The sequence below is a fragment of the Zalophus californianus genome, chromosome 7 (assembly GCF_009762305.2).
Source record: "Zalophus californianus isolate mZalCal1 chromosome 7, mZalCal1.pri.v2, whole genome shotgun sequence".
Classification (NCBI taxonomy): Eukaryota; Metazoa; Chordata; class Mammalia; order Carnivora; family Otariidae; genus Zalophus; species Zalophus californianus.
This window is the reverse complement of record NC_045601.1, coordinates 116,474,267-116,495,853: the sequence shown is the minus strand read 5'-3', so window position 1 is coordinate 116,495,853 and position 21,587 is coordinate 116,474,267. Positions and strand designations below refer to the sequence as shown.

The following is a 21,587-nucleotide window of genomic DNA, read 5'->3' as shown; positions in this document are numbered from 1 at the left end:
CCCCAGCCTCCTCTTCCAGCTGACCTCTCTGCAGGCTGCCGTTCCTTACAACGTTGCTCTGGGGGGTAAAAGGGAGAGAACCACGGACGAGAAACATCCATTTTTAATAAATAGTTTATTTATCCAACAGTTTCAACCCTGATATTGAAGCCTGTTGCAGTGTTACTTATTCTTCTGGCTGGAGCCTGATTACGAGACCATTTCTTTGCCACGGGGCCAGCACTCGGATTCCAGCCCCGCCGATCATCCAGACATCAGAGGAAATGAGAGTATTGCTCAAATGAGGGAGACTGGAGCTTTATTAAGGAAACAAAAAATACCAGGAAGACCGAAACGGGGTGGTTGATGCCTCTGGAGGCAGCTGTTCGGGCTCCTCCGCGCGCCCCTCTCCTGCCTGCCGCGGATGAGAACATACCGGAACGAGGCTCTGCTAGAGAGGCCCCCCGCCAGGGCGTTTCTGGAGCAGGGCTCCCGCAGCCGGCCGACGGGCTGGCGGGGGGCCTTGAGGAGGGTCTGCGGCGGCGCAGGCACTCTCGCGGGCGGCCAGCAGGGGGCAGCCGTGCGGCCCCGCGCCCACCGGGTCGGTGCCGCATGTTCTGGCTCCGCGGCCCCACAGTGGGGCCCGCTGTGGTCGCCCTAAGTCAAGGTGACCGTCGCATACAGGAGGCGCAGCACTCCCAAGGTCCCGGAATCCGCATCGTCGCCTGCTGCAGTGCCGTGGCTGCGGGTCTGGTGTAGACCCGCGACTCGGTGAGAAGCACCACTGAAGATGCCCGGTCCTGACTGCGGGCAGCCCTACCTTCCTGTCTGCTCTCGGACCCCTGTGCCTGCTCCAGGTTCCTCTCAGGAGGCCACGCCGGCAGCTCACTCCCGTGACCTGCGGGCCCCGCGTGCCAGGACCTGGCATTTCTAGACAGTTCTTCTACAGTACTTGTTCTACTTTCTAGCACCTTCCCCCTTCAGGATAAAAGAGGCTCAACCCAGCTAGAGGACAGGCTTTCTCCCCTCACCCTTGAGCTCCCAGGTAACACCCTCTGAAGGCACATGGACCAAACTGCTCCCCAACCCCTGCCGCCCCAGCCTGCCGACCTGACCCACCTCCCACAGGCACGATGCCCACCGTGCTGAGTGCTCACCAGCGGTGGGAGAGCTCCAGCCTACCTAACTGCACACTTGCTCGGCAGGGTCTCACCGCTGCTGCTCTTTCATCTTTTCTGTGCATCAAAACCAAACCCTTCTCCCCTTTTCTGCCAGCCATTGGGGCAGAGGACAAGCTACCCACCTGGCCTCTGGCTCTCCCCCTCCCTGCCCTTCAAGGAAGCCCATGCTTTCCTACAAGCTAATCTCTGAAGAGTCTTACAGAGAGACCTTTGGAACCAGAGTTGGGAGGAAGGTGAAAGTCAAGGCAAGTGTGAATTCAGCACTGGCAGGTCTGGTGGCCTTCTCGCGCCCCTGGAGGGGACTGGCCCGGGACAGGCTGACTGGGAACAGGCCCCTGCCCCCTGCCCAGGATTTATCGCTCTGAGTCGGAGAAGGAAGAGGGCTTAGTCCATCTCCACACCAGCATATCTTCTCCAGCCACACGATGGGACTCTGTCTGGATCCGGGATTCGTTGGATGCCAGGAACTCCACAGCCCGGTCCCAGACCCGCTTCATGCGCCTCCTGCAACGAGAGGGGCCAGGCTCAGCAGGCCAGCAGCGCCCCCGGAAGCTCTTCCAGCACGGCCCAGAGAAGCGAGCTGGCCTGTGCACACCCTTTGTACAAACGGGGGACAAAACTCCGGGAGCCCACGCGGAATTTATCTGTGGGAGGAAAAGGCGTCAGGTACTAACAGAACTCCTGCAGGGGAGAGAAATTTCTTGGGCCACAGAGAAATGATTCCTTAACCTTCTCTGCTCTAAAAGCATTCAATTAAAGGGAGCCAAAGGTGTCCAGAGCATCCCCCGGTGTCCAAGGGCCTGTTCCTGCAGCAGCCCTGGCCAGGCGGCCCCCCACCAGTGCTGGCTGCATTTTAATGCCCCATGTGGGCCAATTAAAGAGTGGCCACTGGGCTGTTGAGTCCAAACTCGACAGTACTTTGGAGCATGGGAATGAGCTCAGCATCCAACTGGGGAGGCCAAGAAGCTGGAGCTGCTCCTGGAACTGGAGCTACCAGGCAGGACCCCTTCTCTGCTGGGTCCCCGGGGCCTTGCATCCTCTTGGACAGCCCCCTATAACCTCTTCCTCCTCCAGTCTAGACAGGAAGATTCCAAGGCAGTCAGGAAAGGTTGCTTTGACATCTTCTCTTTGATGAGTTCCTGTCTTTTGTCCGCTCTGCAGACTACCTCCCCATGACCCCTCACGTGGAGAGGGACGGTGGGTGTGAATGGGTGGGAGCAGCAAAGGTTCAGCCTGGGGGAGGACAAAGGAGTGAAGCTCCTGAGGTGGCCTGTGGGTCGGCAGTCAGAGTGGGGGCGCTGGGGCTTTCTACCTCAAGAGGTCAGGTCCTGTCACCACGGGCCCCTCAGCCTGTTTAGCAGTCCCCACTTGGCTGGTCCAGCCCTAGCCCTCCTTCCCAGGTGCCCGTGAACAGGCGCTGAACAAGCCCGTGCGAGCCAGGCTCCCCGGCCCTCCCTCAGTCTCACGGGCAGACCCTCCTCTGCAGGGCAGACCCGAGGGGGCCCCCCGCAGGGCCGACGGCCGCGGATGTGTCCTCAGGCCTTGAGGGCTCGGCTGCACGGACCAGGGGGCCTGGGAGATAAATCGAGAGGCTGAGAGCCAACAGGGGGTGAGTCTCCCGGGGTACACTGCCAGGGCTCAGTCCCTGCGGGCCGCCACGCGCCTGTTGTCTCTGCTGCCACACGGGTGCGGAGGCCAGATGGCTCAGGCCGGAGACAGGCGGCAATGGCGCTCTTGATGGTACTTCGGTCGACGTGTGGGCTGTGCAGAACGGAAGGCCAAGCAGTAAGGGCTGCCCTGGGATGAGCGCTCTAGTGCTAGGTGCTGGCTTAAGACCTGTGAGGCAATCTCTCGACAGCCCCACTCCCCTCTTCCTGGGACTTGTCGCTACCTAACGGCAGTTTCCTTCTGCCTTTCTCACTTCTCTTCCTCCTGAGCACCAACGCTCCAGCAGGGCGGGGATTTGGGCTTCTTCAGCTCCCCACCACCTCCCCATGACCCAGGAGTGCGTGGCCCGCAGCAGGTGCTCAGTAAGCATTTGTTGAGTAAATGAGGGCTTCACCGCAGCCCTCTGCAAGGCGGTGGTGTCACCTCTGTGTTTTGGATGACGAAATTGGCTCAGAGAGGCCATTAATGACTACGGGCAAGCCAGGAATTTGGTGGCAGCATGAATGCCCCAAGTGTCCTCCCCGTGGAGGGCCATGCGGCTGCCTCATGCTGGGCACCAACAGCAAGCACCAGCCAACGCCGTGATCCATCTGCTCTCCCTAAGCTTCCTGCCTGCACCTTCCCAAGGAGTAGGGTGGGCGTGAAAGTTCTTAAGCATCTTCACCTTTAAAAGGGGCCTTAAATGCTTTACTCTTCTAATTCCTCTTGGGTTGCACAGAAATACCACCAGCAGTGGGCCTTGAGCAAGTTCCTTGGCCTCCGCGTGCCTCAGTTCCCTCATCTGTAAGATTGGCTACTTGCTCTCTCACCTCCCGGGGCCACAGTGAGGATCGAGTGAGCGGGGCTGTGTCTGTGGAGGGCCCAGAGCAGTGCTGGCTTGCAGCAAGCGCTCGGCACCCTCTGAGAGGATGGCATCCGGCCCGAGACCACAGTGAGCTGCTGAGAGGGGCCCACGGTCTGGGCCGACACTGCGGCATGCCCTGCTGGCTGGTCCCTGGGACCCTATCCTCCAAAGCTACCCCACACTGGGTCTTGTCGGGGACCATCCAGCATCCGCGGCCCAGGCATGCCCATGGCCTGCTGCCCCTTCCTGTGCAGCCGGGCGCCCTGGAAGCTGACCCCAGCCATGGCTGTGGAACTCTGCTTTCAGCTACAGGCACACACGTGTACATGGGCCTAAGCTCGTGGGAAGCGAACCATGATATTTTAGGTAACGTGTCGTGGGTCATAGTTAAAAATGTTTGAAAAACAATCTCCTCTTCGCTAGTGACTGACTCAAGAATAGACAAGTAACCAGTTCTGGCCAGCAGGGCCTCGAGGAGTGGGTCACTGGCAGCTTTTGGGAATGTTTTCTCTTGCCCGTGAGGGCGACCCATCTCTCCCCTGCTGGCGGTGACAAGGCAGACGTGGACCCCGCTGCTGCGGGCTACCATTTTATGACCAGGATGAACTCCAACCAGCTGACAACATCCATGGGGGCCAAGACCACAAGCATCACAGAGAACTGGAACCAGAGACCTGACTATTCTGTGCCTGGAGCCCACAGGACTCTGGACTTGCACTCACAGCAACCCAGCCTGAGCCACTGCGGGGAGGAGGGCACTAGCGCCCGCCACCCAGAGCTCCCCGGTCAGCAAGGATGCTAACAGAGGAGTGGGCTCACGCTGCCCTACGTCGTCTGTGCGTTCCGCTCCAAAGAGCTGAGCGCTGCGCAGTGGCAGGAGGCGTGCACGGCCCCCTCACCTGTGCTCCTCGGGGCTGAGCTGCCCCATTCTCCCCATAACTGATGCTCTGGGCCTCCTCCTGTGGCACTTGGCAGGCTCAGCCCAGGACTCACCGGCTCTGCGGAGGGATCAGGGTGTCACGCACGTGCAGAATGCCCACGTACGGGTAGCGCTCCATGTCCTGCTCCCAGTCCACGTAATGGTCCTGGACCACATCTGCAGGGTAGGACAGAGGGCACCATTTAGGGCAAGGACCTTCTGGCGGGTGCCAGTGGTCCTTTCCCCAGGGGCCACACACCTATAATCTTCTTCACCATCTCGTACATGGCTTGTTCTTCTTCTTCCAGCTTCCGCCACCGGTATTTCAGGAGGATCAGGAGCCCCCACAGAAAGGCCAAACCTATGAGGGAACACAGGCCCCGTGAATCCGCCACATCGCTTCTGGCCGCACGAGTGTCCCGACTACCTACTACGTGTCAGGCCCAGGTCGGCCTGCTGCTGACACAGGACGTGGAGATGCAGAAGGGAGGCAGGCTATGAAGTGATCATCTTCCTCCTGCCGGCTGTCACCACAGAGACCTCCCCAGCTGTCCAGATTGCGGCTCCTCCCAACCTCATTCCGGGCCTTTCATCTCCTCCCTTGTGCACCGGAACACGGCATTTCATACATATATACATGCGGGGCCCTTTGTATTCCGAGATGCTGCTGCCGATTATGATGTGTGTGCCTGATGGCATGGGTGCGGGAGCCGTGTGCACGCCCAGATGGCCTGTGATTTGTAACTCCGCCACGTCTGCAGAGCGGGCAGTTTCTGTGACTCGGCCTTTCACCTTCAGAGACACCCCAAGGTCTCTGCTCAAAGGCAGCACCTGATGTCAGGCGACAAGACCCGCGCTCTGCTTTGCGGTGCAGCCCCCTGGGTCCATCCTGCTTTCATCGGGTACCTAGATCTCCCGAGGAGATGTTTACATTGTTCAGGGAGTAAAATTAGGCCAAGGTCCTGCTGTGCCTTCTCCTCCTTTGAGAGGCTTGCACTCTGCGGCCCTGGGGGGTGACGATGCTGGGCTCCAGCCAGGGCCAAGCTCCCCCCTCGGGGACACTGATCGTCCCTGACCCTGCTCAAGGATATTTTCCAGTTACCCTCCTGCTCCTGCCACCAATCTCTAAAGGTAAGATGACCCAGGGCAGAAGCTGACTTGTTCATCTCCTCTGTTTTATTAGACAGACCTCAGGTTCACCAGACAGAAATGAACTCTCTGGGCCTGGGTTTCTGTATCACTCATGCCCAAGAGTGTCACTGAGCTGGGCTCCCGGGAGGTGCTATATGAGCAGTCCCAATGGCAAGGACAGGGTTGGGGGGAGAAGGGCAGCCAAGGACTTACACCAGAAGAAGATGAGCACGTTGGTGACTGCAGTGAACAGGGCACGGCTCAGGCGGCAGCCCACATCCATGCGGGGGCGGGCGGATTCCAGGCAGACCACTTTGTCCACAGTCGTCACCAATTCCGATGGGTCTTCCCCCTTCAACCTGAAACAGGACACAGGGCTGCAATGGCGTTCAAAAGCTCCCAGGAGCCGCGGAATCAGCCCCACTTTAAAGCAGAAAGAAAAAAGGAGGAGCTTCGAGGCCTCTACTTGCTTATGAAATAGACTTGGTATCCTGGTTGCATGCTTTCCAGAAATTTCCCACATTGGCTACTTAGAAAGAATAAAGCTTTAAAGACGGCAGCAGGCTTGAACCCCTACCACTAAAGTGATGTCCCCCTCTGTCGGGTCTTTTGACAGCCCCTCTCAGCGTGTGGAAGATTAAACTGTAAATTGGATTCCCACCTCCCAGCATAGAGTAATGGAAACGTTTACTGAATTGCTGGCTTTGCACTGCATGGCACGAACTGAGAGAGTCTGGGAGGGTGTGCTTTTCCTTGGTGACAGTGACAAGGAGGCACATAAGCTGTTTAAGTGTAAAGATCGGGGTACCCTGAGGCTCGGGGAAGGACAACCATTGGGCTCTCTGAGGCCAGGCCCCGGCCCCATCGCCCCCACTCTAGTCCCTGAGAGGAGGTCTCAGGACACGGGAGGATGCCCACGCTTGCACCTTCTTCCGGCTAGGTGACCATCTTGTGCTCTGGGCCGTACACGGGCATGCCCAGCATCTGAAATGTCCCGATATCTCACGAACCCACTTTGAGTACTGGTCGTCTGAACGGGGCTCGGCCACCCTCCCGACAGCCTTCCGCCAGCGTGAAAAGGTGCCTGTCATCCTTCTGTGCTAGCAGCTTCGGTGAGCGCTGCCGAGGCTAAAATCCATATTCTCCTCCCCCGTTCTGAACACACAGGAAAATCGCTCAGCCACTCAGGGAAGCTTTATTTTTTTTAAGTCAACGAATTTTAATCATTCGTGCCCTGCATCTGGTTATCAAGCTTTAGGCTGAGCTGCCCGAGGGGCTTCTGGTGGAGGCAAGGCTGATGGAATTAGTCGTCTGGGTGGATTAGGGATGGAGGGAACAAAACCCTAGAGTGTATTTGAATATCAGGAGCTGTGGCCTGAACAGAGACCCCAACAAACCCTGGGAAAGGGGAGGGAGCGCCAGCGTGAAAAGCTCTGGGCAGTGGGGAGGTCTGGTGGGGCGTGCATCGCTGGTGTGCCCCTCCCCCACGGGCTGAGCAGCCAGATGGGGCTTCTCGGGAGGGTGAGGGGCTCTCGCTGTCTCTGCTAACAGTGCTGCCCAGAGACAGAGATGAGGTCGAACTGCCCTGTGAGAATAAAGTTCAGTATTTTCTTTTGCAACATCCATGCTGAGTGAAACCAACAGACAGAACCATTTCATCTAGTAATGAAAACTAGCACCTGACGAAAGGAAGTTCAGAAAAATGCCTTCTCCAGCAAGCCATGTGGGACCAGTGAATTCAAAGGGCGCAGAGTGAGTTACTTGAAATGCTTAGCTGGAACACTAGGCTCACGTCCTGACACCTGGATTTTGTGTCTTATCTTGAAACAGCTCCTTACGCTGCCCCCCCGAATGCTTCTTCCTTCCAATGCCCTGCTGCAGGCTGAGCCCACAAGGACTCAGCTAGGAGACCTGCCTCTAACTTCAGCCCCAAGACACGTCTGTGAGCGCCCGGCAGCCGGCCGATGGGCGAGGACCATGGCCGCGGGTGCCCGTGGTGGTGCTGCCACCCTGTGAGGCCTCGCCCACACTCACCAGATGCCCACGTCCTTGTTACTGCTCAGTATCCAGGTCAGTGCAGCTTCAAACTTGGCGGAGGAGTTGCCGGTCACATTCTGGGGGAGGGGGCGGGAAATTAGTGCTGTGTCTGGGCTGACCAGCTGGAACATTATTCTCCTGCCGGATTAAGGAGGCCCTCTCCCCTGTCCTCCGCAGGCCCCAAAGCCCCATTCTGCTAAATGCACAACAAAGTGGCAGGTGGAAATCTCGGCTGATGAGAGCCAAGAAGGAGCTCTATTGGGAGGAGTCGATGCAGAAGCACACAAGAAAGCAATGCAGGTCTGAGGTAGCCAAAACCAAAACCAAAACCTTTCTCAAGGACCAAAGCGTGAGGCCAGAGAGCTGGCAGCTCATCTTGGGGAAAATGAAAAAAAGCGTGGGGATGAGAGGGGCGGCGGGTGCCCGGTGGCCAGTCCCTGCCCCTCTCCGGGCCTCAATATCCTCATCTGGGAAATGACAATGAGCTAGGTGACCCCTAAGGCTTCTGCTGGCTCGGAAGTTCCAGAATTCTATCAAACTGGGGCCAGGCCAATAGTCAAATAGACCCTGAGCAATCTGCACAGTGAACATAAAGGAGAGAACAGACAGGTAAAGTGTGGATCCGTAAAGCTGCTGGGAAGGGGAGAAAAGCGGGGAGCAAGTAACAGGGCCACTGAAAGAAGGGGCGGCCCGCAGTGGCCACACCAGCTGCTCGGGAGCCCCCCACCCCGGCCCACATGCGGCAGGCCGAGCTCCGGCTCACAGCTCACCTTGGACCAGTCACCCCTACTGCTGCCTAAAACTGAAAGTAGCCTAACACTCAACTAAGTTAAAAAAAAAAAAAAAAGGGAAAACAAAAAAGCCAAAAAGCAAACACACAACAAAAAGGGGAAAAAAAAGCAGGGCTCACAAGATCAGTACAAAAGCACCAGGACCTCTGGGGAATGGGTAAGCATCGCAGCCTACTTACTGCTAGGTATTCCTGGGCTTCCATTACAGGAATGCATTTGCTTTTTAGCTTCTCTGGATTTCCACATTCAAAATTACCTAGGAGGAAAAAACACACATTCAAACACAAAGAAGAGGTGGAAAAAAATTACTCTGAAACAGACTAAAAAAATGCAGTGCGAATCAAGCCATCCGTTCTGATGGGGAGCATGTGGCCCCGCAGCTCCAGCTTCTGTGGGGTATCTTCACTCTGCAGCAAGATCAAAAGCCACTTAGCTTGGATCGATTCCAGATCATTAAAACCTGACCTGCAAAGCAGTGCGGTGATTTGCATTAAATGACTAAAAAGCTGCCCAATCCTAAGGTCTGTTTGCAATTGATCCCTAAAAGGATCAGACAGATAGCTTGGAAGGAACCAGAATGGCACTATAAATAAACACAACCTGGGAAAAAAGAAAGGCAGGGAGGCCATAGGCACTGCAGGGAATCTGACCGTGACATAGGCAGGCGACCTGGAACTCCAGGCCCACTGTTTTGAGGGGTTCTGGGGAGAGATGTCCAAAATGCCCCAAAGAGAAAGAGGGTGTCTCTGTGCTGGGCAGTGGGGCCTCAGTGTGGTGCTCCAAGGGGCTGTTCCCTCCTGAGCACCCTGGGTGACCAGCTCCCACCTAGGATAAAGCCCACCCAGGGCCACCTCCTCTGAAAAATCCCTGGACTATAGGGGAATCTTGTTGGACCAAATCACTCTGGACTTGGGGGTCTGCCAACAGTCACTGGCTCTCGACAGCCCGCTATGGTCCACCCACCACATGCTGCTTCCTGTGGGTCACCAGACTCCTTGAGAGCAGGGACAGCACGGGGTGGGCTGCACCAGATCCTGAACTCACACAGAGCCTGACTGCTCTTAACCTGGCACAGCCTAGGGGCTACCGATGGCCAGTCTGTGTGCTGGGGAGGGAGTGGCTGAGAATGAACTTTAAAAAATCTTGAAAATGAACTAAAGTTTATCCTTCCTATGCCGAAGTTGATCTTGACCTTATGGGACCTCTGTGATCAACCTGGCTTCTCCTGCCCTGCCCCGATCACCCCGGCCTGCTTAAGCTTGTCTGGACCACGGCCATGGTCTCCTGATTGGTTTCCTGCCCCCACCCCCATCCACGTTTGACCAACAAAAGTTTAAAATGATTCTGCTTAAATGGCACGGCTACACTCAAGCTGCTATCACCTTTGTCCTCCCGGCTCCTGGCTCTCAGCACATCGCTCCCCTGCTCAAAAGCCTCCCTGGCGCTCACTGCTTGCAGTGATCAAGCCCCCTGGCATCTACGGCCTGGCATCTATGGCCATCCACGGTGGGGCCCAAGCGACCATTCCAAACTCCATTCCTTCTGTTTCTCCTTCCCCCGTGAGGCCAACTGCTTCCATCCCTGCGCCTGTAATTTCCTGCCTCTCTGGCTCCGCCCTGCCCCCCCACATACACAGAATCAATCCCTCTTGGGTGTCAGGGCCTGGCACAGATACCCTCCCCTGTGCTGCTCTCCTGACGGCTCCAGTGAAAAGGTACTGTGCCTCCTAGAACTTCTGGCCTCTTGGTTCTCATCCAGTCACACCTCGTAACAGCCAGTGGTCAGGGAGGTAGGTGGCCTGTCTCTTCTACTAGACCAGAAGCAGCCTGGGGGCTGCAAAGGCCAGCACAATGCTCAGCCTATAGGTGACCTCTGGGGGGTGGGTGGGCGCGGGGAGTATGGCCTGGTAGAGCCCTCATTCCCCTGCAGTGAGACCCTCACTAAGTGCCTCAGAGGACAGGAGGCACTAGGCTCCTTGATGGCATAAGCCAGGACCACATATGGAGGGTGGGATGGAGGAGAAATGTCTACCAGCATCCACTGTTTAAGACAGAGCTTCTCTACTTTATACCCTAGGGCTCTTTTGAAAATGCAGACTTTGATTCATAGGTTTGGGATGGGTCCTCAGATTCTGCATTTCCAATAAGCTCCCAGGTGATCCTAATGCTGCTGGTCCCTGGACCACAACTGAGTCACTAAGGTCTGGAACACCCTCTTAGGCCAGAATTTATATTCCGAGCCCCTGGGCCAGGGAGAAAGGCCCCTGAGGCCTGTGATGCTATGAGCCCCCACTCCTACTGCTCCTCCGAGCTCACAGATGCCTCCCTGACCATCACCAGTCTCCCGCCAGTCAGGAGGCGGTGGCAGAGCTGAGGCCCACAAGACTGGCCCCAAGGGCTGAGGGCCCAGTACAGGCCCATCCAGCCTTGATTCCCTAGCAACAACTTTAGATAAGGCCCCACAGATCAGAGGTACCTCTTGAACGTCTCATAAGACTAAATAGCTCCGTCTGGTTCTGGTGGCAGATATATTTAACTTGGGGCACAAGCTCTGGTCATTCAGCTATGCCTTTAGCAAGTGATTCTGAGAGATGTGGGGAGGTGATATCTCTGGCCTCAAAGAACAATTTTCTAAATAAAACAGTAGGGGAACCTTCCAGATGGATAACTTTTTAGGGGGTATTTCATGGGGCTGCTGAAAATGCCCTCCTCTAGAGTACAGCGCTTACTTTTCACTTTGTAAAAAAAGAAAAAAAGAAAAGAAAAACGACCCAGGACCACTTGGTTAGATAGGGAGACAGTTTCTGAGAGGATAAGGGACTTGTCCAAGGTCCTGCAGCCAGCTGGGGAGATGAGGACCAGAGGTGACACCGGGGCCCTGGCAGGCTGTATGGACCTGTGTGACGAGCCCACTACTCAGACCCCTGCCACCTGCATAGGCCTCTCCTCCTGGCCTGGCTGACCATCTGGTACAGGGAGGCCCTCCAGGTCAGAAGACCCAGAATGAGGAGACCTGGGGTCTGGCCCCTCCCAATGCAACATGAACCCCCTAGAGCATCAGGTGGTGGGCAGCCAGAGAAAGCAGAGAGGCTTGTGCATGGGCCAGGACCCCTGGGAGCCTTCAAGGGGATGTGAGAACCAACTATAGGCTTAAAAAAGATGTGTCTGAATGGAGAGGCGGGGAAGGCAAGACTTGGTTTCGGAGTATGTCCTCTGGGACATCACCACAGAGCATCTCGGCCACCTGCCAGCCAACCCCCGCCTGGCCGCTAAGGGTAAGAGCCCACAACCCTCGAATCTCAGGCCCCGAGCTATGCACTCACCGGCTTGGATGGCCAGGAAGTTGTACAACTCGTGCAGCAGCTCCAGCAAGGCCGCCTTCTGCCTGGCCTGACAGAACTGGAAGGGCACAGGACAAGCAGTCAGCAGGGGAGACAGGGGGCTCCGTTTCTCTGGCTTGAACTCCTCGGCTGCACTGTCAAGTGCTAAGCAGCAAGGAGCCCTTCAGAACCCACATTCTGCAAAGAGGTGGGCGCAGGGGCAGGACAGGTAAGTATCGGGTTAACCAGAAAAGCTGAGGTAGAGCTAAAAGCCGCCCCGGCCACTAAGGGTCGGCCATCCTGGAGCCTCCCAACCTCTGTCCCGCGGCTCTCATTGGAAGGAAGGCCATGAGGTGGGGCTGCAGGGAGATGCAGTCGGGCCTCCGAGGCGGGCCAGGCAAATGCTGTACTACTGCAGTCTCGTCTCCCCTCGGCCACTCCCATCTGTTTTTGGAGAGTCAGGTGTCTACATTCCGCCCATAAATCGTCTGCTCTGTGGATGAGCTGCAGCAAAGACCTCACCTTAGACATCCAGATTCTAGACATCCTTAAACTACAGGGGGTGAAAGTCATCTGTCCGAGAACACAGGAACAGGAATACAGGCACACCTAGCTCTCCTGCATCTGCAGCAGAACTGACGCCATTTGTGCTAGGCTGCTAGCTTTAGAATATTTGAACGAAAGGCTGCTCTCCTTGAGAGTGAACGGCAGGCCGTGGGCTGTCATGAGTCTGCACTGAATCCTCACCACAATCCTGACCGCACCCCAACTTCTCAGAGGAGGAGCTCAAGGTTTAGAGACCTGCTAGACCCCAAGATCCCAAAGCTAACAAGCACTGGAGCCGGTGGACTCCAAGCCTCCCGCCCTCTTCAGACCTCCTCTGGGCTGTCACTGCACAGGACGCCCGACTGACGCCGAGGGCCTGGGCTCAGGGCCTAGCTCGCAACAACTGCAGAAGGAACCACGGTCCCCTTCCTTCTTGGGCTCGCTTGTTGCCCTCACCTGCAACGTGTGGGACTTGTTTCTCATAGTCTCAGAGGCCAAGATAGGTCCCCTTGTGTTGCCTAAAGACCCAAAAGCCTTTACAAGGCACAAAATGGCATGGCCAAGATTTACATGTATGACCATTAACGTTCAGAAACAACTCCCAAGTCTGTAAGTAGAATCGGGTACCCAAACTACCTTTTAAAGACAAATGTAATGGGAAATGTTGATGGTAAGAAATGTAACTGCATGTACATTCAGATTCCAATTCTATAAACATACGTACACAGACAGATGGAGGGGAAGGATATGCTCCCAAAATGACAATGGCGATTATCTCTTGGTGGCAGAATCGTGGCCGATTTTGTCACATTTTTCAAATCTGCTGCACTTAACATCGCTTACTGTCACAACCAGAGAACAACAACAACAACAAAAGTGGTCACCGTGAACTCTGTTCCAAATTCACCGACATTTAGGGTGATACCACCTAAAGGGAACAGAAAGATAGAAGGCACCAGACCACGAGACGGCCTGCCTGAGACAGCACACCCACTCCCAGCCTGTCCACACGTTTTCAGCAGCACAAAGGCAGAAAGAAAAACGCTGAGTGTCATAGTCGGCTGAGAAGGGAAAGAACACGTACATCTAAAACTCCAATGCCTATCTGGGTTCTGGGGGAGCCTGAGCCACACGAAGAATGAGACTTTCCACAAGGGCCTCACCAAAGCCAAGAAGCATCTCCCAATCTGCCTGTTCCCGTGTCCACCCTTCACGAAGGCCACTTCACGAAGGCCAAGAGCATCCCGTGAAATCTCAGCTCAGTGGAACCTGCCGACAATGCCCAGACCCTGCCTTTTGATGCTCGGAGGTTGCAAGTCCCCAGTCTGCTCATTGAGCACATTTTTAGCAAGGCCCCGGGTTGTGCCTGTCGGGGCTCACTCAGCTTGGGCGAAGAACCAAGAGATAGAAACCAGAGAAGTCTTACAGACTTGTTTCCCGTTTTTTGCTTTCGGGGTTCAAAATTCTAGTTTTCCCTCCGACCACTTCCCTCCGACTAGTTTTCTGGGCCACTTCCTGTAATCATCAACTCTGGTTTTCATGGCACAAGGCAGTTTAAACTTAATATGAATCTGTTTTCATGAAACAACTGAGAGGCAAAGATACTTGGATGAACACAATAAATGAATGTAATAAAACACCCCCAAATAATATAGCAGAAGCCAAAGAAAAGATAAAACCTATTAGTTGCACCAGGCCACCCCTTTGGTGACATGGGTAAGAAAGTGAACACGAGACCATGTATTGTTTCTTTCCCAGCCCCCGGGCTGCCAGATATGGAGCCTGAGGCCTCGGGAGACACCTGGCATTGCACACTTAATAATTAGACTACTAAGTCATGCCCTCTGGCGGCAAAAGGCTCCTCCTGGTAGGATTTATGACCTGAAAATTTACTGCCTCCTATCTTCCCCAGACTATCACCTGTGCCAGCATCCCAGCTCCCCGCTAATGCTGCGGGCATGACTCATAAATGGATGGGGCTGCTCGCCTTCCCCAAATATTATTTGTAGGGAACATTAAAGCTTCATAAAACAAATCTATAGACTAGGAGGGCTAATTCTACTTCAGATATATTTAAAACAACCTCCCCCCACCCCATGATGTTTCAAATCGGAACAGCACTGTCAGCCACAGATGTACTACCAGAGGGAACGTGGACCTGAGAACCCAGCCTCTGGGTGCTTAAAAACTGTCAGGCCTTCCTCTGGAAGCCAGGGAGCTTGAGAGGACCTTCAGCCCCAACCTACTGCATCCCCCTAGATTGACTTAGGCAGAAGATCAAAGTCCCCAGAGCTGTGATTGATGGGGAGACCTTCCATAACAAGCCCAGGGTTGGATCTTGGGAGTTCAATTCTCTCTGTTTCAAGTACTCCTTCGCCTGCCACAATTGAGTCTGACACAAACATCACAGAACACGATGTGATTCTGGTACATTACAGGAAGCACTCCTGAAAATGATCCTATTATGGTCTTTTTCTGGGCCAGTTTACCTCCTGATGGAGGCTAACATCCTTAGGATGTTATACAAAATGAATAACAAAAGCTAGAGAAACTCAGACTCACCTTATCTGTTTTGCTCGCACAGTCCACTGGCAATAACTTCACTGAGACCAAGAAAAGAAAGACAGGAAATTAAAAGTGTGGGTTGAGGAAAAGATTGCAAAAAGGGACCACTCTCAAAATTCAGGGGAAGTACAACATTACCAACATAACGGTGGGGATCAGGAAGATGTCATCTAAATGGGGGCATTTTTAAAATGCAGACAGTAACATGTATAGGTTTCCCAATCCTGGATTAGGAACCAGGGCGAGGACAGCTGGGTCCAAGTCCTAGCTGGAAATGATTAGCCACAGGCTCTTGGGTAACTCAACCACTCTGAACCTCTGTTTCCTCATTTGTAAAATGGGATCAATAAAGCTTCCCCTGCTTAACTCAGGGAGTTAACCTCCAACAAGCCAATATACATGATGGTTTTGTAAATTGCAAACAGTGATATATTGAACAGGGATTAGTACCATCATGGGAGGGGCGCTCCAGGTAAATCCCAGTATATATCCAAGAGCTGTGGTCTTAAAGCATCTCAACAGTGAGTATGACAGTATACCGTTTGACTACTGTGGAACCAATACAGTCCCACGACACTCCGGGTCTTGCTCAATTTCTTTACTAGATGGATAAACTGCTCTCATAGCCAAGAAATTATTTGGGTGAGTGCATGAGTCTGGGATCCCCATGCCCACAGACTTGTTCATATACCCAAACACCCATCTGCTGCGACAGCTAAGACACAATTTAGCTTCTTCCTGCATCTTGGCTGTTCCTGCTAGGCGTGGAAAGATGTGGCCTTGGCTTGAGGCTGGGAGCAGTATTAACCACAATGCTTTGCAAAGAATATCAAAAGTTGGTGAATTCACAATGTCACTTTATACTTATACTTTAAATTTATACACTTTACCCTTTAAATTTATAAAGAAATGATTTCTATGTTGTTTTCTGTTAGACTATAAAGCCCAGAGTTACCCAAGAGGCAGATTTCCCTTCTAAGAAACATACCAATCCTCAACTATTCAGGAAGCATACTGTTTCCTGCAGACCTCTTACTGGCATGTCAAATCACTAAAGTGTGGACAGAAGCATGGCTGGGAATGTCCTTGACTCACAGAACCCTCCCAGCACACACGCCAGGAGGATAATGCAAGCAAGGATAAACGCCTCCATTTGTATCAGTTTAAACTCTTCTGGTGCTGCAAAGCTGGGAACCCAACCGGATCAGATCTGTGGGCAGTGAAACCTGGGGTGCCTTCAAATGGGCACTAATGTGTGAATGAGCAAGAGATCCAAGTTAAGAAAGAACGGAAAAGGAATGGGGGTGGACCTGTCTGTTGGAGAGGGGTGTGGTTTTCTCTAGAGAGGGAAAACCAGAGGTTGGGGTGGAAGTGACTAGGAATGAAGACTGCTTCCAGCACGTGGTTGAAAGGGAGATTGGTAGGGAGGGCTAGGGCAGAAAATGAGAACAGGAGAGAGTGAAGACAGAAATTACTGCAGGAACTCCAGCCCTCTCCCCCCACAGCGGGAGGAAGGAGAGTCAGGGTCTGGAGGTAAGAAGACAGCCAGAGGCATCTGACAAGGCCCGGGATGTGCAGCCTGGCGCTGAGAGGAACGGGTGGCCGTTCTGGTGGACACTCGCGCGCCCGGGGCCCTCCCCTGCGCCGGCCCGGGACGTACTGTTGTCCTCCGCCTCCTGCGGCGCCGAGGGCTTGCCCATCTTCACCCAGAGGATGCCCAGGAAGACGAGCAGCAGCCCCAGGCTGGCCCAGAACAGGAGCCGGGACAAGTAGCGCTCCAGCCGCCGCCCCGCCTCGGGCCGGGCCCGCGCCGCGCCGGCCGGGCCAGTTCGCGTCGCCCGCAGGCCCGGGCGCGGGTCGGCGCCGAGGAGGGCGGAGGGCGGCCGTGCCGGGGCCGGGGCCGGGGCCGGGGTCGAGGCCCACCAGCGACGGACTCCGTGGCCCGGCGCGGCCCTGTCGAGCGGCCGGGCGTCCTCGTCCTCCTCGGAGCTGCCCCGGACCGAGGCGCGGCGCCTGAGCGGCGCAGGGCGGGCGGGGTAGGCGAGGCCGCGGCTCCCGGACCAGGAAGCCGCGGAGGCCCCGACATCGCCGTAGGCCCCAGAGGTCGCGTAGGCCGAGCCCGAGCCCGAGCCCGACGGGGAGAGCCAGGGCTCCGCTCGCAGGGAGGCCGCGGCGGGCCGGGCTCGCAGCGGCGCCTCCTCGCGCAGCCGGGCCTCCTCGCGCAGCCGCTCCTCGCCCCGCAGCCGGGCCTCCTCCCGCAGCCGCTCCTCGCCGCGCAGCCGGGCCTCGCCCCGCAGGCGGCGCAGCTTGTTGCGGTAGACGTCCCGGGTGGTGTCGGTGATGGGTCCTGGCTGGAAGCCCAGGGCCTGCAGCTCCCGCCGCAGCTCCAGGTCCGACAGGCCGGCCATGGCCAGGACGCCGCCCCCCGCCCGCCCCCGGCGCGCACCGCACCCGGAACTGCTCCCGCCGGCGGCCGCGGCGAAGCGGGCGGGGCCCCGCGCCATGATGGGAAGGTCTGTCTGCGCCGCCATGTTGAGGAGGTCCGCGCCTGCCTTGATTGCCGGCCATGATGAGGGGGTCAGACTCGGCCCTTAGGCCGCCATGTTGGGGAGGTCCGAGTATTTTTTTTTTTTTTTCCCCTTCTTCTTTCTTTTTCTTTTCCCCTCTTTGCTCAGTCCGTCTCGTCCGTAAGACCATCGGTGTTTCTTTCCCGAATATTCCGCCCCATGCGCGGTCGCTGGCACGTGGTAGGCATTCAGTAAAGTGTTGATTTAGTGGATGAATTGCTTAACGGTGAAAGACAAGCCATTTCGGAGAAGGGGGAGATGGGATCCTGTGCCTCCGTCTGTGCTTGGGGTGGGGCTCTGTTTGGCTCGTGGGCTAGACGCCGGGCATGTTCTGAGACCCCGTCCGACTTCGGGTCGAGGGCGGCAGCCCTCTGTGTTTTCCTAGGAGTTCACTCTGAGTTGGAGCTCGGAGGGGATGTAGGCCGTGCCCCAGGCTGATGCCGCTTGCATCGAGGGGGCAGAAGAGCCAAGTGCCCTTGGGCTTGAGTGGGCAGTACAGGCTTCTGGGAGGAGCCCAAAGGTCTGGATGGTGGGATTTTTCACGAGAGATGGGTAGGGGAAGACCCCCGAGACACAGTCTTGTGTCGCTTGCGGATTTAGGTTGGCGACTCCCAAATCCCAACGGCGCCACTCTCAGATGTGTGATCATATCCAATTATCGTTTCTAGCCTGCTGGCCAGTACGGTTGGTAAGGTGGCTATGAGGATTCGAACAGGTAATTTGTATAAGGGGATCAAAACAGTGCCTGGTACACGTTCCTAAGTGTTTATACTTAACCCCTCTCTCCACAGCGGCAGGTAGAACCTCCCGTAGGGCACCCTATTTGATTATAGGAAGGCTCTTAGCTGAGAAGCCCCCGAGGGAAGCATGGGGAGTGGTGGCAAATGGCTCAGTCTCCCTTCCGCCTCCCCTCTTTGTAAGCCTTCCACATCCTTCTTCAACTCCCTGTCCCAAACACTTATGGCCGCCCTGGGCCTCTTAGGCTCTATACCACTGCTACTCCTCTAATTCAGTTCTCCCCGTCCCTGCCCACCGCCCAGCCTCCACCTCGCCTGCCCCTATTCCTTCCCTGGGTCGTGGGCAAGGCCCCTCTGCCCGTGGTTTGCATCCTTGCCACTTGCTGTACAACCGGAGTATTCCTATACCTGCTGCAATTGCTGGGAAAATGACAGCCTCGGCTCAGTCAGGCTTCCATTGTTAGCCTCCCCATATCCCCCAGCTTAGCTGTTCTCCATGTGGTGCAATTTTTCTCACCAAGTGTTGTTTTCCTTTTCTCTGCCTGTGTTTGCACGGAATGCCATGAATTTGATATAGTGATTGCCTAACACATATACCACATAATAGTATTTTATTTCTTTCTGAAGCACTGTTTGCATGACAAATGAGTTGGTAACATTTGTGCAACTCCTTGCAGCTGTGCAGTTCAATATATAAGGAATGAGCCTTTCGGCATCAATACTGGCCCCGTGTATTCTAAGAGGGCTTGAATCTGACGCTTAAACAAAGTGAACGTTCTGGCATGTCGCAGAGTTACGGTCTGTTTCATCACAATGGATCCCAGGGCGATTTAAAAATATGTCCTGAACTGGAGCCGCCCCCCCCGCAGTGGTCCCCAGCATGGGCTTTGTCAGCCTGCCTTGTGTTTGGGGCCGCTGGTGCTGCTACACCTACCTAGGGCCCAGTGAGCCCCACCCGCCAAGCCTGTTGTCTTCCCTCTAGCCTGGAACCCATCATGTTGGCAGCTGTGGCTTTCTGCCCCCCTGTGGTCCACCCTGTGCCTCCACGGGGCTTCTAGCAGTGGCTGGATTTGTCTTGCTGGGTCCAGCGGTTCTTTGGGCTCATGCACCACACCTCGAAGCGTGTTTGCCAATCAGTGCTCCCCCGCGACGCCTGCTCCCCTGGGGAAGAAGCCTCCCCATCGGATTGAGAAAGGTCAATCAGGAAAGCCCTTACAAGTCAATTGTCCCTCTCAGGTCTGGGGCCTTTGCATTTTCCTCCAGAGCTCCCTGTTCCAGTCTGTTCCAGTCTGTTCCAGTCGTGCCCCTTAGGTGGATTGATAACCCTTCCAAGGCCCTCCATCCACACTGTCTGCCAACACCTTTACCTGCTTGTTGCTGCTCCTGTTCCTTCCGCATGAGCACCCCCCCCCACCCCCCCACCCCCCCCACCCCCACTTTCTTCCCTGCCCCTTGTGTCTTCCCCACCGCGGGCTCAGCCCTGGGGCCCCTCTGAGCCACTGCCACATGCTGGGAGCTGTCCCTGAGGCTCCTTCGTGCATTCTCGGAGTTTGCCTCCTGTGTCCAGTATGGGAACATATTTTAAAGCGAAGGGCAATGTTGCAAAGTCAGTGGCTGCCCTGCCTGCCCCCCGCCTTTCTCCTCACTTTCTTGTGGTGTTTTTTTTTAAGGTGAGCAGCTCAGGCTGCGAGCGGTCTTGCTGATTTATTAAAGGCAGAAGAGGAAAAACAAGCTCCAGTGTCCAAATCTACTTAGTAACCACATCCACACATTTAGCAGAGGTGAGGGGCCTCTAGGAGGAGGCTCTGGATTCCCAGAGGGCTGCCACGCTGCCTGCCATCCTGCCGACCTCTGTCTCAGCAGAGCCTTATAATAACAACAACCATAAATCTTTTAGTAGGTTCCATTCTCCTTCTCCTCCTGTAAAAAGCCCGGCACACATTTATCTGGTCCTTAGAGATGCTGGGGGACTGTGGCCTCCCCCTTGATCCACCCCCTCGCCAGCCTTGTGCATTTCTCTGGACTTCCTTGGAACCACATCGTGGGTGCTGTCATGCTGTGGGATGGTGGGGCGCTGGGAGAGTGTGGTTGAAAAGTGGGGGACAAAGTGGTTGCCATCTAGGCTCAGGTTTTGACTGGAATGGTCCCAGCACGGCCCAGCTTCTGGCTGGCTTATCTCAGTGCACCGGGGAAGAGGAGAGCTGCCTTTCATCCCTCCAGGTCAATGAGGGGGCAAATAGAGTCACAGAGAAATGCCAGAACAGGTATAATGGGCAGTTAGATTGGCTGCTTTTCACAATCGGCTGAAAGTGTAACAAAACTCTCATTCTTTTGGCCACACTTTGATATCTGTGGGTAAGAGTTCCTTTAGAGGCACGGAATAAATTCCCTGATGTCAATAATGAATTGTGTATGAAGAAAAATGTAATGCTTTCAGAACATTTTCTTTTGGGCTCTGTCCATGATTAGATTATACTAAATTATAGAGTACAGATATCAGGCAATTACTCTTTGCTTTTAACTATTCAATTTCATGGCAAATTCACGTAGCTCGGTAATTATAAAATCATACCGATGTGGTTACCGAGAAAATACCTCATCATCTCCATCTTGTGAAGCGAGGTTCAGGTTGCCCAATAATTACCGCGGTCCTGTTAAGTATAAAGTACGTTCCAAACGAAGAGGGGTAATCTGTAACTCTCTATAATTGCCAGTTTTCTGGGGAGATTCTTGCCGATTTCGCTGGATAAACCTCAGTAAGATGTGAGGAAGATTCGCTGTCCTCATCTGACTGGTTCCTCTGAGCACTTTCCCCTCTCCAATCCTGGCTGGGTCCTGGTCCTGGCCGTGTATACCTTTAACCAAGAGTGGATCTCTCTTCCCTTCTCTTTTGTGAAAATATGGTCATTTTTGTCTCCGCTCAGCTCACACTATTCCCCCCCCACCCCCAGTTTTAATTTCTTCCAGGGCTCTGCATGTCTTGTAAGAAGCAATCGAGTCTGCTGTCCTGGAAACTGGAGAAACTCGTTGGAGAAAAAGAATTATTTGAGCCGATGGTGAGAAATTGAACAGCAGCAGAAGGAGGAAAAGGAGAGAAGAAAGGAGCCGACACATCTAACCAGGCGGCTGGGGCACTGCATACAGATGCAGGTGGCCGCTAGGTCCCTGTTGCGGCTCATTACTGAGAAGCACATCAGAGGCCACTGAGTGAGGGTCAGGGACAACCGGGCACAGCACTGAGCTTTGAACAGGGCTGTTCTGCAGAACGAACAGCACCCTCGTGCCACCTAGGTGCTGTGGCTA

The 21,587-nt window shown here is 55.0% G+C and overlaps 1 protein-coding gene across 1 annotated transcript; it reads right to left on the bottom strand.

Moving 5' to 3' along the window:
* Positions 1 to 98: 98 nt before the first annotated feature.
* LEMD2 (LEM domain nuclear envelope protein 2) lies at positions 99 to 17,449 on the bottom strand. The gene is made up of 9 exons (XM_027600986.2): positions 16,641 to 17,449; positions 14,978 to 15,018; positions 11,873 to 11,948; positions 8,730 to 8,806; positions 7,757 to 7,836; positions 5,936 to 6,081; positions 4,851 to 4,952; positions 4,666 to 4,768; positions 99 to 1,664 (listed from the first exon to the last, which is right to left on the bottom strand). Exons 1-9 carry the CDS (start codon positions 17,386 to 17,388, stop codon positions 1,514 to 1,516), a joined length of 1,524 nt encoding a protein of 507 aa, XP_027456787.1. The 5' UTR covers positions 17,389 to 17,449; the 3' UTR covers positions 99 to 1,513.
* Positions 17,450 to 21,587: the final 4,138 nt, after the last annotated feature.

Bases quoted from the DNA above. Each gene is read 5' to 3' on its own strand.
- LEMD2 (XM_027600986.2), bottom strand. From the start codon at position 17,388: ATGGCCGGCCTGTCGGACCTGGAGCTGCGGCGGGAGCTGCAGGCCCTG. The intron at 7,837-8,729 runs GTAAGTAGGCTG...CCCCTCCCCCAG, and splicing joins AAGCCCAGGAATACCTAGCA to AATGTGACCGGCAACTCCTC. The intron at 4,769-4,850 runs GTGTGTGGCCCC...CCTACCCTGCAG, and splicing joins GATGGTGAAGAAGATTATAG to ATGTGGTCCAGGACCATTAC.